Here is a 12,311-nt window from a genome sequence, read left to right as displayed (position 1 = left end):
CTGTGCAGAGCATTTTTAGATTGATGCGGAACACTTAATTTATTTTTGCTTTGTTGTCTTGCTTTCTGTGTCAAATCCAAAAAAATCATTGTCAAGACTGTTGTCAAGGAGCTTACCACCTGTTTTCTTCTAGGGTTTTTGTGGTTTCAGCTCTTTTAAGTCTTTTGTCCATTTTTATGTTTGGTGTAAGATAACGGTTCAGTTTCATTGCTTTTGCCTGTGACTGTCCAGTTTTCCCCATACTGTTTTTTGAAGAGATGTTCTTTCCCCATTGGATGTTCTTGGCTCTTTTGTCTTCTCTTAGTTGACCATACATACATAGATTTCTGGGCTCTCTGTTCTGTTCCACTGATCTGCATGTCTGTTTTGATTACAATTGCTTCGTAATATGGTTTGAAATTGGACCACGATGCTTCCAGCTCTGTTCTTCTCAAGATTGCTTTGACTGTTCATGGTCTTTTGTGATTCCATACACATTTCAGGGTTGTTTGTTGCATGTCTTGGTAAATGCCATTGGAATGTTGATAGGGATTGCATCGAATCTGTTGCATGCTTCCAGTAGTATGGACATTTTAACGATATAAATTCTTCTAATCCATGAGCATAGAGTATCTTTACACACATTTGCGTCTTCAGTTTCTTTCATTAGTTTCTTACTGTTTTCATTGTATGGGTCTTTCACTCCTGTGGTTAAACTTCCTCCTAGTTTAATTCTTTCTGATGCAATTGTTTCTTAATTTTGGTTTCTGCTAGCTCATTATTAGCGTATAGACACGCGACAGATTTTTGTATGTTGGTTTTGTATCTTAAAGCAGCTTTACTGAAATCATTTAGTCTAACCGTTTTTTGGTAGAGTCTTTAGTTTCCTGTATTTAATATGCCGTCTGCACATGGTGACGGTTTTACCCCTGTTTCCGATTTGGATGCCTTTAATTTCTTGCCTGATTGCTACTACTTAATCTTTCGGTGCTAAGGCATTAACTGTTGACTTCCCACTGTGGATGATGGAGAATCAGCCTTCTTTCTTCCTTGCACCTTTTACCATACGTGCACATACGTACTTTCTGCCCTCTACAACTTCCTAATTGTTGGGTGATGTAGCTATTGGAGTGTTTACGTTACTATGACCGTATAGGTCATTCTGAGCTTATTTTTCCCCGGTTTTGTTTCCCTCCTTTTCTTTTGGGTCATTTGCCATTAGTACAAACAAATCTTAATCTCTCTCTCGAACTCTTCCTAGACCTCCATAATACCCCATTTCTGTGCCTCTTCATCACAGCAAAACTCCTTGACCAGGTTGTCTGTCCTGTGTTGCTCTCCTTCCTGCCGCCCCATCCTCTCCACTACTGCTGGCTGCTCCAGTCGGACTTTCGTCTCTGCCACCCGGTCGAGAAGACTTGCGTCACTACTGAGCACAAATGGCCTACACCTTGCCAAGACAAAGATTAAATCTAAGTTTGCGTCTTCCTCAGCCTTTCCTCGGCTTTTGATGTGTTCGACCTCCTCGAAACACTTCTTCGCTTGGTTTCTGGGATTCTGTACAGACCTAATTTTCTTCCTGTGCCATTGGTCATTCCCTCTGTGTTTCGTGTGCTGATTGCACCCCTTCTTGCAATTTTCCTCTCAAAAATGCTTGCGTGCCCCAGGGCCTTCTCCTGCCCCCTTTTCTTTGCCTTCCTTAGGTAACCTAATCCCTTCCCATGGCTTCAAGCATCAGCTGTTGGCTCCAAAATGTCAAGCTTTGGCCCAGAGCTTCCCAGAACTCCAGACCTAGATGTCCATTTGCCTATTCAGCATCCTCATTTAGTTGTTTAATAAGCATTTGAAGTATTACATGGCCACAGCCAAATTCTAGGGTTCCACTCCCTACCGGATTCTCCAGCCCACTTCCCTGTCCTAGTATAAGCTGTCATGCAGTGGCTCAGGCCAACTATCCGTCAATCTGCCTTGGTTCCTTTCTTCCACATCCAGCCCACCGCTACCTTTTGGTTGCCTATTAAAGACCTTTCTGTAATTCCACCTGTCCCACAGCTCCCCTGCCACAACCCTAATGTGATTCCTGCCTAGATTGCCAAGTGCCACTTCCTAACTGGTCTCCTTACTTCCCCCTTCCCCTAATGCATCCACCATCCCTCAGAGTGGTTCTGATACATTAAACCAGATCATTCATTCTGCCGCTTAAAACCTTCCCATGGCTTTGTTATGCCTTGAATTAAACCCAGACCCCTGCTTTGAAGCCTCCTTGATCTGAGCCTTGCCCACCATTAGCCTCAGATCCCCATCTCCCTCCATTTCCCGGGTGTGGTGGGTTTTTCTATGCTGCGTCCTATTTCTTCCATCCCAAGGCCTTTGTTCTTGTTCTGCCTCCTTATTGCGGAATGCCTTTCTCCCCCAGTATCTTCCCTCCACCAGCACTTTCTCATTGTTTTGGTTTCAGCTCAGATACTGCTTGGGATACAGTGCCGTTCTGATGCAAGCGAAAGCAGCACTTTTCCTGCATCACATTCCTTTTTTATCTTCTCCGTAGCACCTCTTGTACCTGAAACTACATTAATATGTTTTCAGAATTTCAGTCTAGAATATAATTTCTCCCCTGTATCCTGAGCCCTGGGAACAGTATCTGGGACACAGGAGGAATGTTTCCTGACAAGATTCATGAAAAAAGGAAGCAGTGCATTTTGAATGTTTCGTTTGCTTTGTATATTCCCATTCTCCATCAGGAAATAGAGAAAAATGATTCCAACTAGGGAACCTTTCATTTGTTTAGGCAGCATTTCAAAGTGCTTTAAATTCCTAGGACATTAAACCTTCCCCTACCGTGTTCACTTATGAGTGTGAAAAAAAAAAAAAAAAAGCCCATTGGAGGCAAACTGTATGACTTTGGGATAACCCCTTTATTTTCTCCGTATCTCCTAGATAAGGGTTGGTCACCAGCTTTGTATGAGTGTTATGTGCTGTTTATGTCATAAAGGTTTTACATCATCAATCATATTGGGATGTAAAATATGCCGTTATGGTGTAACAGTTGGCTTTGTCAATGTATTTAACTGGGAATAGAATCAAGTGTGTGACCAGATTCACCATCAAACATGCTTCAAGCTTTTCACTGATTCTTCTCCATATGATATCTTAAAGGGAGGTAATTTTTTACTTGACTTTTGCCGGTCAGTGTAATTTTTAAATTGTTACAAGCTCCGGATGGGTGGAAATATGTTAGTCTAAATAGTAAAGGGGGGAAAAAAACCTGGACAGAGAACTTAATAATTTATAGGTAAACAGAACTCCTAAATTATACGTTACTTGGATTTATCTGGCACTTCTGTCGCTGCCAGTGTCAATTTCATTTGATGGCTCTTTGGCTGAAACCCTGTTAGAGTTTCCGGAAAGCTCCCGTGCTTACACCATTTGGCTTTGGAGTTCTAGTGAATGGCTGGCTTCCAGCTCTGAGGAAGTAAGGTCCCAAGAGATCAGGAGAATTTAGCTGGGGAGAGGATAAGTGTGAAGATGGGTATCTGAGCTATGACAGCTCATCTGTGTCTTGTCCTGGCCTTCAGGGGGGCAGGTGTGCGGATGGAAATGAGCAGTCAGACTAGCTCGGATTGAACGAGGTGCATTGAGACCATCATGTGTCCTGCAGATGATTTTCGGTGTTTTTTTTTTCTTTTTAGCAAGTCTGGTAAAGTTTCCAAATTGGCAGGTTCCTCTGTCCCTTCTTCCTTGCCCCATCTCTAGGACTCAGCGTTTTCCTGTATTCCCCATATAATTGCTTACACTCGCCTTTCCAACATTTTTGTCCTAAACTTCTTTCTCTTTCCAATTTGGTTTCCTGAGGCTGTCTCAGGTTATGGACTCTAAATTATAAAAGAGAGGCCTTAAGCTCCCCAGAAAGAATCCTTCTAAATAGGTGTTTAGCCCTCAAATAAGAAGGCATGTGTTTTGCACGGGTGCCTTTTTAAAGCGCTTCCCCACCTATGCTGGACTTTTGTCATGTGCATGGACTGACTCTCAGTATTGACCAGCCTGTCACAACATGGCTAGACATACCACACAGCTCTTCCTCTTTGCTCAGGTTCAAAACCAAGGAAGGAGCAGAGGAAGAGCTAGGATCATGGCTGCACACGAAATACTCAAAACTGAAAGTACGTGATTCAAGGGGGAGAAGAGACTCTCACACGCTAATTTATTCCTCCTGATCTTCAGAAAGTCTTTATGTATTGAGTTCTGGATCCAGTGGTTACAGGCCTAGAATACAGAATCTTGTTTGATTTCATCCGTAATACCCTCCGCATCTCTATTTTAACAGGGCAGTCCTGTACTGCATCGAAATGTTAATTCTTTAAGAGAGCGAATGTCCGCCTTCCAGTCAGCTTTTCACTGCATAAAGGAGAATGAAAAAATGACTGACTTTCCCGAAGTCTCAGAGGCAGAAGGAGAAGTCACGACAACAGGCTTGAGTGAGTAGAAGGAATTCAGTTTGGACTTCCGTATTGATTCAGACGAGCCTCGGAGGTATAAAAAAGATGGCGTTCCACAGTGTGAAGGCAGTCTTTTCTGAGCAGAGCTCGGTATTTTTAAATGGAGCCTAACACTTAAAATTTGGGAAATTTCACACAAAAATTTAGATTTCTGGTTTGTCTTGGAAAAAACTTGCTATCAGGCATTCCTGAGCCTACGTCTCCACATGGCCGCGATTAAGTTTTAAGTGTTAACATGTCAGAGCCAGTTAGCTCGTTTCATCTTCAGAATAAGGCATGTGGCAAATGTGAGCGTTCAAACCGTGATCTTTAGAGGCTTATTATTAAGTTTGGCAAGCATTTCTGCGAATGCCAAGCACCGAACCCCGATATCATAAACAGATAGATCTAATCTGACATCTTAATAGCCTGTCACATTCTTTACCATAACTTTAGGTTGTAATTCATTTGGTTATTTTTGCCTGTCACTTTTGATTTTCCAATCACAGAGCATTTGAAACATCAGAATTAGACAAAATCTTGGCATTGGCGTAATCATCACAGCCATTCCTCCGGTGCTTTGCACTCTAAAGTTCCAGATAATTTGGTTTTGGTTTCTCGAGCCACCTTCGAGTACATTCCAGCACCTCCTCATGTGCAAGACACATCCAGTTCATCTGCCTGACCCACTCTGCTGCACTCGTTTATATTTGTAGTTTGTAACTTACCTATTTTTCTCTTGTGACCTGCATTTGCAAATATTTTACGGCCATGATCGCTGTAGTTCTGCAGACGATTCAGTTCACTTTTTGTATCTAGGAAGAACAGAGGCACATTGTGTCTGGGCTTTTCATAAAATCTTACGTAGTCAAAGCAGAACCAGGTCAGAACATAACCACATCCTTTAAAATGCTCTAAAGGAAAGGGTCCATCGTAAACTTTAAAATAGAGTGAGATACTATAACAGAGATGGAAATGTGTATTAATGTATTTTAGTACCTTTTTAAAGTCTAGAAGAAAACTCTAGTAATGTTTGTTACCCTTTTAGTAGTGATGTTCTCTTGCCTTACAGTTAGATTTCTCTCCTGAATAGAAAAATGTCCTCACTGGCAAAGTGTTTAGGCTCAAGCGTTACATTTTACTAAAATCATTATCGATGAAATTTTAAAACAATGCTGGAAAAGAAAAATATTTATGCCTGTGTTAATGTTTTTATTTTGTATACGTAGCCAAAAAGGAAAGGCTTGGACAGTGTCCACAGTTTGAGTTCTCTGCAGATTTATCTTCCAAACGTCGAAGGATATCCTCTCAGAGCAACTCTGATGAAAATCTCCCTGACGCAGTTGATCTCCAGATATCCCGTAGAGCCACTTCTCCTAATACAGGCACAATGTGTGCTGTTGAAACTTCTCTTGCAGATTTTTCTGAGGTAATTCACTTACTAGAATCATAGGAAAATGAAGCTTTGGTTTTCTGGCTAGGCGGTTTTAAGACTGTCCGAACCCTTTTTCAGTTATGGTACCTTGTACTTCTATACCGCAGCTGAGTTTTAAATTGCACTCTGTGTGTGTGTGTGTGTGTGTGTGTGTGTGTGCGCGTGTGTATTTCCTACTTGCTAAATTTTTGTTGTTGTTGGCTTAATGGTTATTAGACAGTTTTGATTAATATGTTGCTTTTGGTTACAGAAAAACACTTTATGAAAGTATTAAGCCTTCTGGTCTTCTGCTTGTGAGGAATTGTTCTAGATACTGGTGGTACCACGGTGAGAAATCACAGTCCTGCCCTTGAGCAGCTTTTCGACTGCTGGAGGAGGCAGACGTAGGAGCATATTATTTACACGTAACTGGCGAATGAGTTGAGGATTATATATGGGCTGTGCAGCTCAGGTGTGGGGGTCTAACTGCCACCAATAAGTGGCACCAATAAGTTGAACTGCCACCAATAAGAATTAGTGAAGAATTAGTGAAATATTTCCAATTAAACCTAACTGGTTTAATACTGGCTGGGAAGCAGGCTGCTGTTGAGCTGCCCTTTGCTCTGCTTACTTCTTCCAAGTAGCTGGAGGGATTTTTGTTGCTTATAACTACTTAAAACCTGTCAAGATCGGGGCACCTGGGTGGCTCAGTCGGCTAAGCGTCCGACTTCGGCTCAGGTCACGATCTCACTGTCCGTGGGTTCGAGCCCCGCGTTGGGCTCTGTGCTGACGGCTCAGAGCCTGGAGCCTGTTTCAGATTCTGTGTCTCCCTCTCTCTGACCCTCCCCCATTCATGCTCTGTCTCAAAAATAAATAAACGTTAAAAAAAAAAAAAAATTAAAAAAAAAAAACAAAAACCTGTCAAGATTATCAAAAGATGGTAAGCAGTGTGAAATAATACTTTTGAAGATCCTTGACCTTCACTCACACGTAGACAGGAAGCTAGTTAGCTCATCACTGGCTTTCCTTGCTTTAGTTGTGCTGTGATACAGCAGGTTCCCATATCTTCAGTGAGAGGAGACACCTGACACCATTAGAGCTGGAACATTCCTGGCACCTTCTCTGTCACATAGATTCAGTGCATCTCCTATCGATCTTATCTGGACCCGCATAATGAATGTTTGATAGTCATTAAAGATTCTTCAGGGTCCAGTAGGTTTCATTTGTATCTTGGAGTCACTTACAATCTCCGCTCCCTCTGCTTTTTCCTCCCGGATATGAAATCATCGTCTGACAGAATCAGTAGTTTCTCATCAGAACTTTGATTGTTTGGACATACACCACGATTTAGAAATGGTTTCCGCATTAATATGAGTGTGTTTTCTGTCCTAGCCATTGATGGTTTTCCTAGCCTAGCTATTGATATCCTGTTGTTTGATTAATAATTATATAACATCCTGCGTTAACTTTGAGAATTTTCTCTTTAGAATCAGTTAATACGGTTTTGTAGACTTCAAACAATAAGGCAATAAAAATGTGTCCCATAAACTTTTACTAGGGAGCTGAAATTTGTTTGGTAGGGTGTTTAGGCTGCAGATGTTTTTAGTTCCATTCCTGTATTTTGTAACAATTAGGTAGATAATGATTGATAGGTTTAACATCAGATTTCCAGATAATCTGTAATGCTTACTCAAATCTTTACAAAGATCTCAGTACTCCTGTAAGTAGTAAGATTTAATATTTCTTTAATTTTTTTCCTCCCAAGAAATCTTTTGAATCTGGTTTAACGCAGTCTGGATATTTGGTTGAAGAGTCTGTTTCACTTTCAGATCTCACAGAAGCTTCAAGTGGTAAGTGTTTAATCTTTCCTTAATACATGCCAGTTCACCCATTGAAACATATTGTTCAGTGGATATTTATGTTTCAGCATTTACCTATATGCTGAAATTTGGGAAAACTGAAATGGTGCCCTCCATTTGAGGAACTCACAGTCTAGTACAAATGTTTCAGAATTCTTGTTCTATGAGAGATGACTTTTATTTTTTTTGAACTGCCACCAATAAGAATTAGTGAAATATTTCCAAGCTGGTAGAATCCATTATAAAAAACAGAATCTCTGAACACTTAACTAATGTATTTTGTAAGACAAAACACTGCACATGTTGTTTTTGGTTTTTAAGTTTGTGGAAAGGGACCAGCATTCAAAACTTCCCCCAAATCACTATACCTTCCCCCAAATACTGTAAGATATTAGGTTTACTTTCAGCCTACCTGTGTCTTGAAATCTTTTTTTTTAATATTTATTTATTTTTGAGAGACGGAGAGGGACAACATGAGCAAGGGAGGGGCAGAGAGAGAGGGAGACACAAAATCTGAAGCAGGCTCCAGGCTCTGAGCTGTCAGCACAGAGCCCATCACAGAGCTTGAACTCATGAACCACGAGATCATGACCTGAGCAGAAGTTGGATGCTTAACTGACTAAGCCACCCAGGCTCCCCTGAAGTAAAACTCGTACGTATATAGTTAGGTCTTGCTTTTTTTATTTATTCTGAAAAACCCCTTCTTTTCCATGGGAGTGTTTGGCCCATTAGCTTTTCAAGTCATTATTGATATGGTTTGATTTAAATCTACCTTTTTTGGGGGGCACCTGGGTGGCCCAGTCAGTTCAGCATCCAACTCAGTTTCGGCTCAGGTCATGATCTCACGGCTTCCTGGGTTCGAGCCCCCCATTAGGCTCTGTGCTGGCGGTGTGGATTCTGTCTCTCTCTCTGGCCCTCCCCCACTTACGCTGTCTCTCTCTCAAACTTAAAAAAAATGTTTAAATAAGTAAATAAATACCATTTTTTCACGCGTATTCTCTTCTGCTTTTTGTTCCTCTGTTTCCCTTTTGTCTTTCTTGAGTATATTTGAAATCTCCTTTTTGGAAATCCATTTATTCATTACCTTTTATCTGTTTTCAATATTAAAAAAATTTTAAAAATATATATGTATAAGTGTATATATTGCATATACATATCTACGTATGTATACATGTTATACAAGTATGCATATATGCTTATATATGTATTTTATATAAACATTTCATATTATTATATATATGTATATGCGTGTATACATGTATACACGTATATAGGTATATATGTATACATGTATGTATGTATACGTATATATGTATTAAGTGATCTCTAGTCCTAACATGGGGCTTCAACTCACAACCCCAAGATGAAGAGTTGCATGCTTTACGGAGCCTGCCAGGCGCCCCTATCCATTACCTTTTAAACTCACCTTGTTGCATCTTTTTTGTTCATAGTTCCAATTGTAATATACATCCTTAACCTTTCATAGTCTACTTAGAATTAATACTGATAACTTCAGGTAAAAGACAGTACATTATGATGATTTATAAGAAATACAAATTGGTACAATGGATTACTACTTGGCAATGAGAAGGAATGAAATCATGCCATTTGTAGCAACGTGGATAGAACTAGGAGGTATTATGCTGAGTGAAATTAGCCAGAGAAAGACAGATATCATATGTTTTCATTCATATGTGGATCTTGGGAAACTTAACAGAATACTGTGGGGGAAGGGAGGGGGAAAAATAGTTACAAACAGAGGGAGGGAGGCAAACCCCAAGAGACTTCTTAAATACAGAGAACAAACTGAGGGTTGATGGCGGAGCAGGGGAGGGGAAAATGGGCGATGGACATTGAGGGCAATTGTTGGGATGAGCACTGGGTGTTGTATGTAAGCGATGAACCACGGGAATCTACCCCCAAAACCAAGAGTACTTTACACACTGCATGTTAGCCAATTTGACAATAAATTATATGTATTAAAAAAGAAAAAAAAGAAAAGGACCCTGGCCTATAGTCCTTGGACATTCACTTTCAAATGGAGAGCTTTCCTCCTATTCCTCCTTTCTAGTCTTATGGTCTAATAAACTTTTGCCTGCTGCTCAAAAAAAAAAAATGAAGAAGAAATACATATTGGTTATCTACATGAATATTCATTGAATGAGTAAATATTTGGATGACCAAATATACATCCTTCAGATAAATTTGGTGTTCATCCACAGTTCCTAAAAATACTTTAAAGCTATGAAGGTGACATAGGTGTCTTATTACTAATGAAGGTGGCTTTTGGACCCCACCCAGTGGCAGGAGCTGGTTGCTGGGCGGACCAGCCATGTGATTGGAGGGTTCAGCCCCGCCCCCTGATCTCTGGGGAGAGGAGAGGGGCTGGAGGTTGAATCAGCCAGTGACTTCATCAGTCATGGCCATGTAATGAAACCTCCATAAAAACTCAAAAAGACAAGGTTCAGAGAGCTTCCGGGTTGGTGAACATGTGGAGATGTGGGTACCTCACCCTATGTTCTCTTCATCTGGCTGGTGATTCGTATCCTTCATCATTTCCTTCAATAAACTGGTAAACATAAGTGTTTCCTTGAGTTCTGAGCTGCTCTGGCAAATTCAGAGAACATAAGGAGTAGGTCCCGAGAGCCTCTTGATTGATAGCCACGCTGTCAGAAGTGTAGGTCACAATCTGGACTCGTGACTAGCATCCAAAGTCTAAGGAGGAAGTTGTTGGAACCTCTGGTCTGTAGCAGGTGGGTCAGAGGCACAGGAGACAGCCCAGGACTTGTGACTGGCATCTTAAGTGGGAGATGGGGGGTGCGCTTGTAGAACTGAGCCCTTCACTTCCAGAAGCTGATGCTGTCTCTGGATAGTGTCAGAATTGGGTTGAATTCTTAGACAGCCCGCTGGTGTCTGAGAATTGCTTGCTGGTGGTCTGTCTGGGAGATTCCCTTCCCCCCATGTTAGAATTGGGTCCCGGAACCCGAATAGAGTTGGTGTTAGGGGAGATAGAAGCTTTACCTACTGTATAGATCTATTTCCTATCTCCCCACCCGTGTCTTTTACGGTACTCTACACTATAGATCCCCTCTGTAAATCCCACAATATTTTTGCTTTCACCAATCCTATATATTGGGAGCAGAATCTTCTCTGGTTATCCTGATAGCTATCATTTCTGATGCTCTCCATTCCTTGCTGAGGATCTAAGTTTCCCTCTGGTATCATTTACCTTCAACCTGAAAAAGAACTTCCTTCAGCATTTCTTGTAATGTATGTCTTCTCTGACTTAATTTGAATCATAACATGACGGATGAGGCACAGAGCTGTGTTAGATTTTGTAAAAGGGGATAGAAAATACTTAGAGGAGAGCTCGCAGAGCAGAACCCACATGATACCTCCATGATCTCCTTGCCTTCTCCACCCTGTTTTACCCACCTTGCCAGAGATGCAGCCCGTGAATCTGCTTTCCTACTCTGTTCTGCCCTCCGTATATCTGAGATGAATTTTATGGACGTTGATAGCCTCACTGGCCGTCCCTTCTGTTCCTTAATCATACCTTCTCTTTTCATTTAAGCTTCCAACCCTCCTTCCCTTCCCTTTTTTTTTTTAAGGTATTTATAATTTATTTCTTACAAAAAATAATTCTTCAGCATAAGTGTGTTTTCTGTGCTGTTTTTCTTTTATATCAACATACGTACATATAAATAGATATCATTCGAAATTTAACTGGGCCTCCTGCGGTTTTATTTGCTAGATCTGGCAGCCCTACTCACAAATGACTGAGATAAAAGTTCCCTGGTGCCCCTTCGTCGTCTGTGGCTTCTATTGACAGGAAAAGGAAAGATGTCAGAAGCAAATGGCCTGGGCCACTCACCACCCCACCCTCCTGCCTCTCTGAACGAGCATGCCCCCCCCCCTCCCTTTCCTCCTGTTATGGTAGATCCTCTGGGCTCTTATCTAAGGCCAACCCCTTCAGTATGGTCCCTTCCCTCTTTGAGGACCTTCTGCATGAAGTGTCCCCTCTTTTCTGAGTTGTTCATTTTTCCCTTTCACATGCAACGCGCTGTAGTATCTCCCATCTTAACATGGCCTTTGTCCCGGGGTTTCCTTTCAGCCAGAACCCCATTTCCTTGTTTTCCTCTGCAGCAAAGCTCCCTTTTTTAAAACAAAAAAAAATTTTAATGTTTATTTATTTTTGAGAGACACACACAGAGCATGAGTGGGGGAGAGGCAGAGAGAGAGACAGAATCTGAAGCAGGCTCCAGGCTCCACGTTGTCAGCACAGAGCCCGACGCGGGGGCTTGAACTCACAAACTGCGAGATCATGACCTGAGCCGAAGCCGGCGCTTAACCAACTGAGCCACCCAGGCGCCCCAGTGTACCAAAGCTCCCTTAAAAGAACAGGCCGGGCCTGTGCCCTCGCCTCCCATTGTGTCTCGATGCAGCTCCAAATGGGCCTCGGTAACCAGTAGCCTCTTCATTGCTATCCCAGTAGTCACTCTCCATGTACCCTCTCCTTGGCGTCTCAGCGTGGCAGGCAGAGCGGACAGTGTCCTCCTGTGAGAAACCATTTCTTCACTGGGC

General features: G+C 41.7%; 1 protein-coding gene across 5 annotated transcripts in view; it reads left to right on the top strand.

Moving 5' to 3' along the window:
- CDCA2 (cell division cycle associated 2) overlaps window positions 1-12,311 on the top strand; it is a 48,974-nt gene that overhangs the window by 10,626 nt on the left and 26,037 nt on the right. For 2 of the 5 annotated variants that reach the window (XM_042983197.1, XM_042983198.1), the window contains exons 5-7: window positions 4,304-4,454; window positions 5,684-5,883; window positions 7,634-7,718. In XM_042983197.1, the coding sequence (XP_042839131.1) occupies window positions 4,304-4,454; window positions 5,684-5,883; window positions 7,634-7,718 (436 nt within the window). The other 3 variants (XM_042983199.1, XM_042983200.1, XM_042983201.1) reach the window with 3 other exon arrangements.

The sequence above is a fragment of the Panthera tigris genome, chromosome B1, assembly GCF_018350195.1.
Source record: "Panthera tigris isolate Pti1 chromosome B1, P.tigris_Pti1_mat1.1, whole genome shotgun sequence".
In the NCBI taxonomy this organism is placed as follows: Eukaryota; Metazoa; Chordata; class Mammalia; order Carnivora; family Felidae; genus Panthera; species Panthera tigris.
Note: the sequence above shows the minus strand (reverse complement) of the source record. Positions and strands in the feature narration are given on the sequence as shown.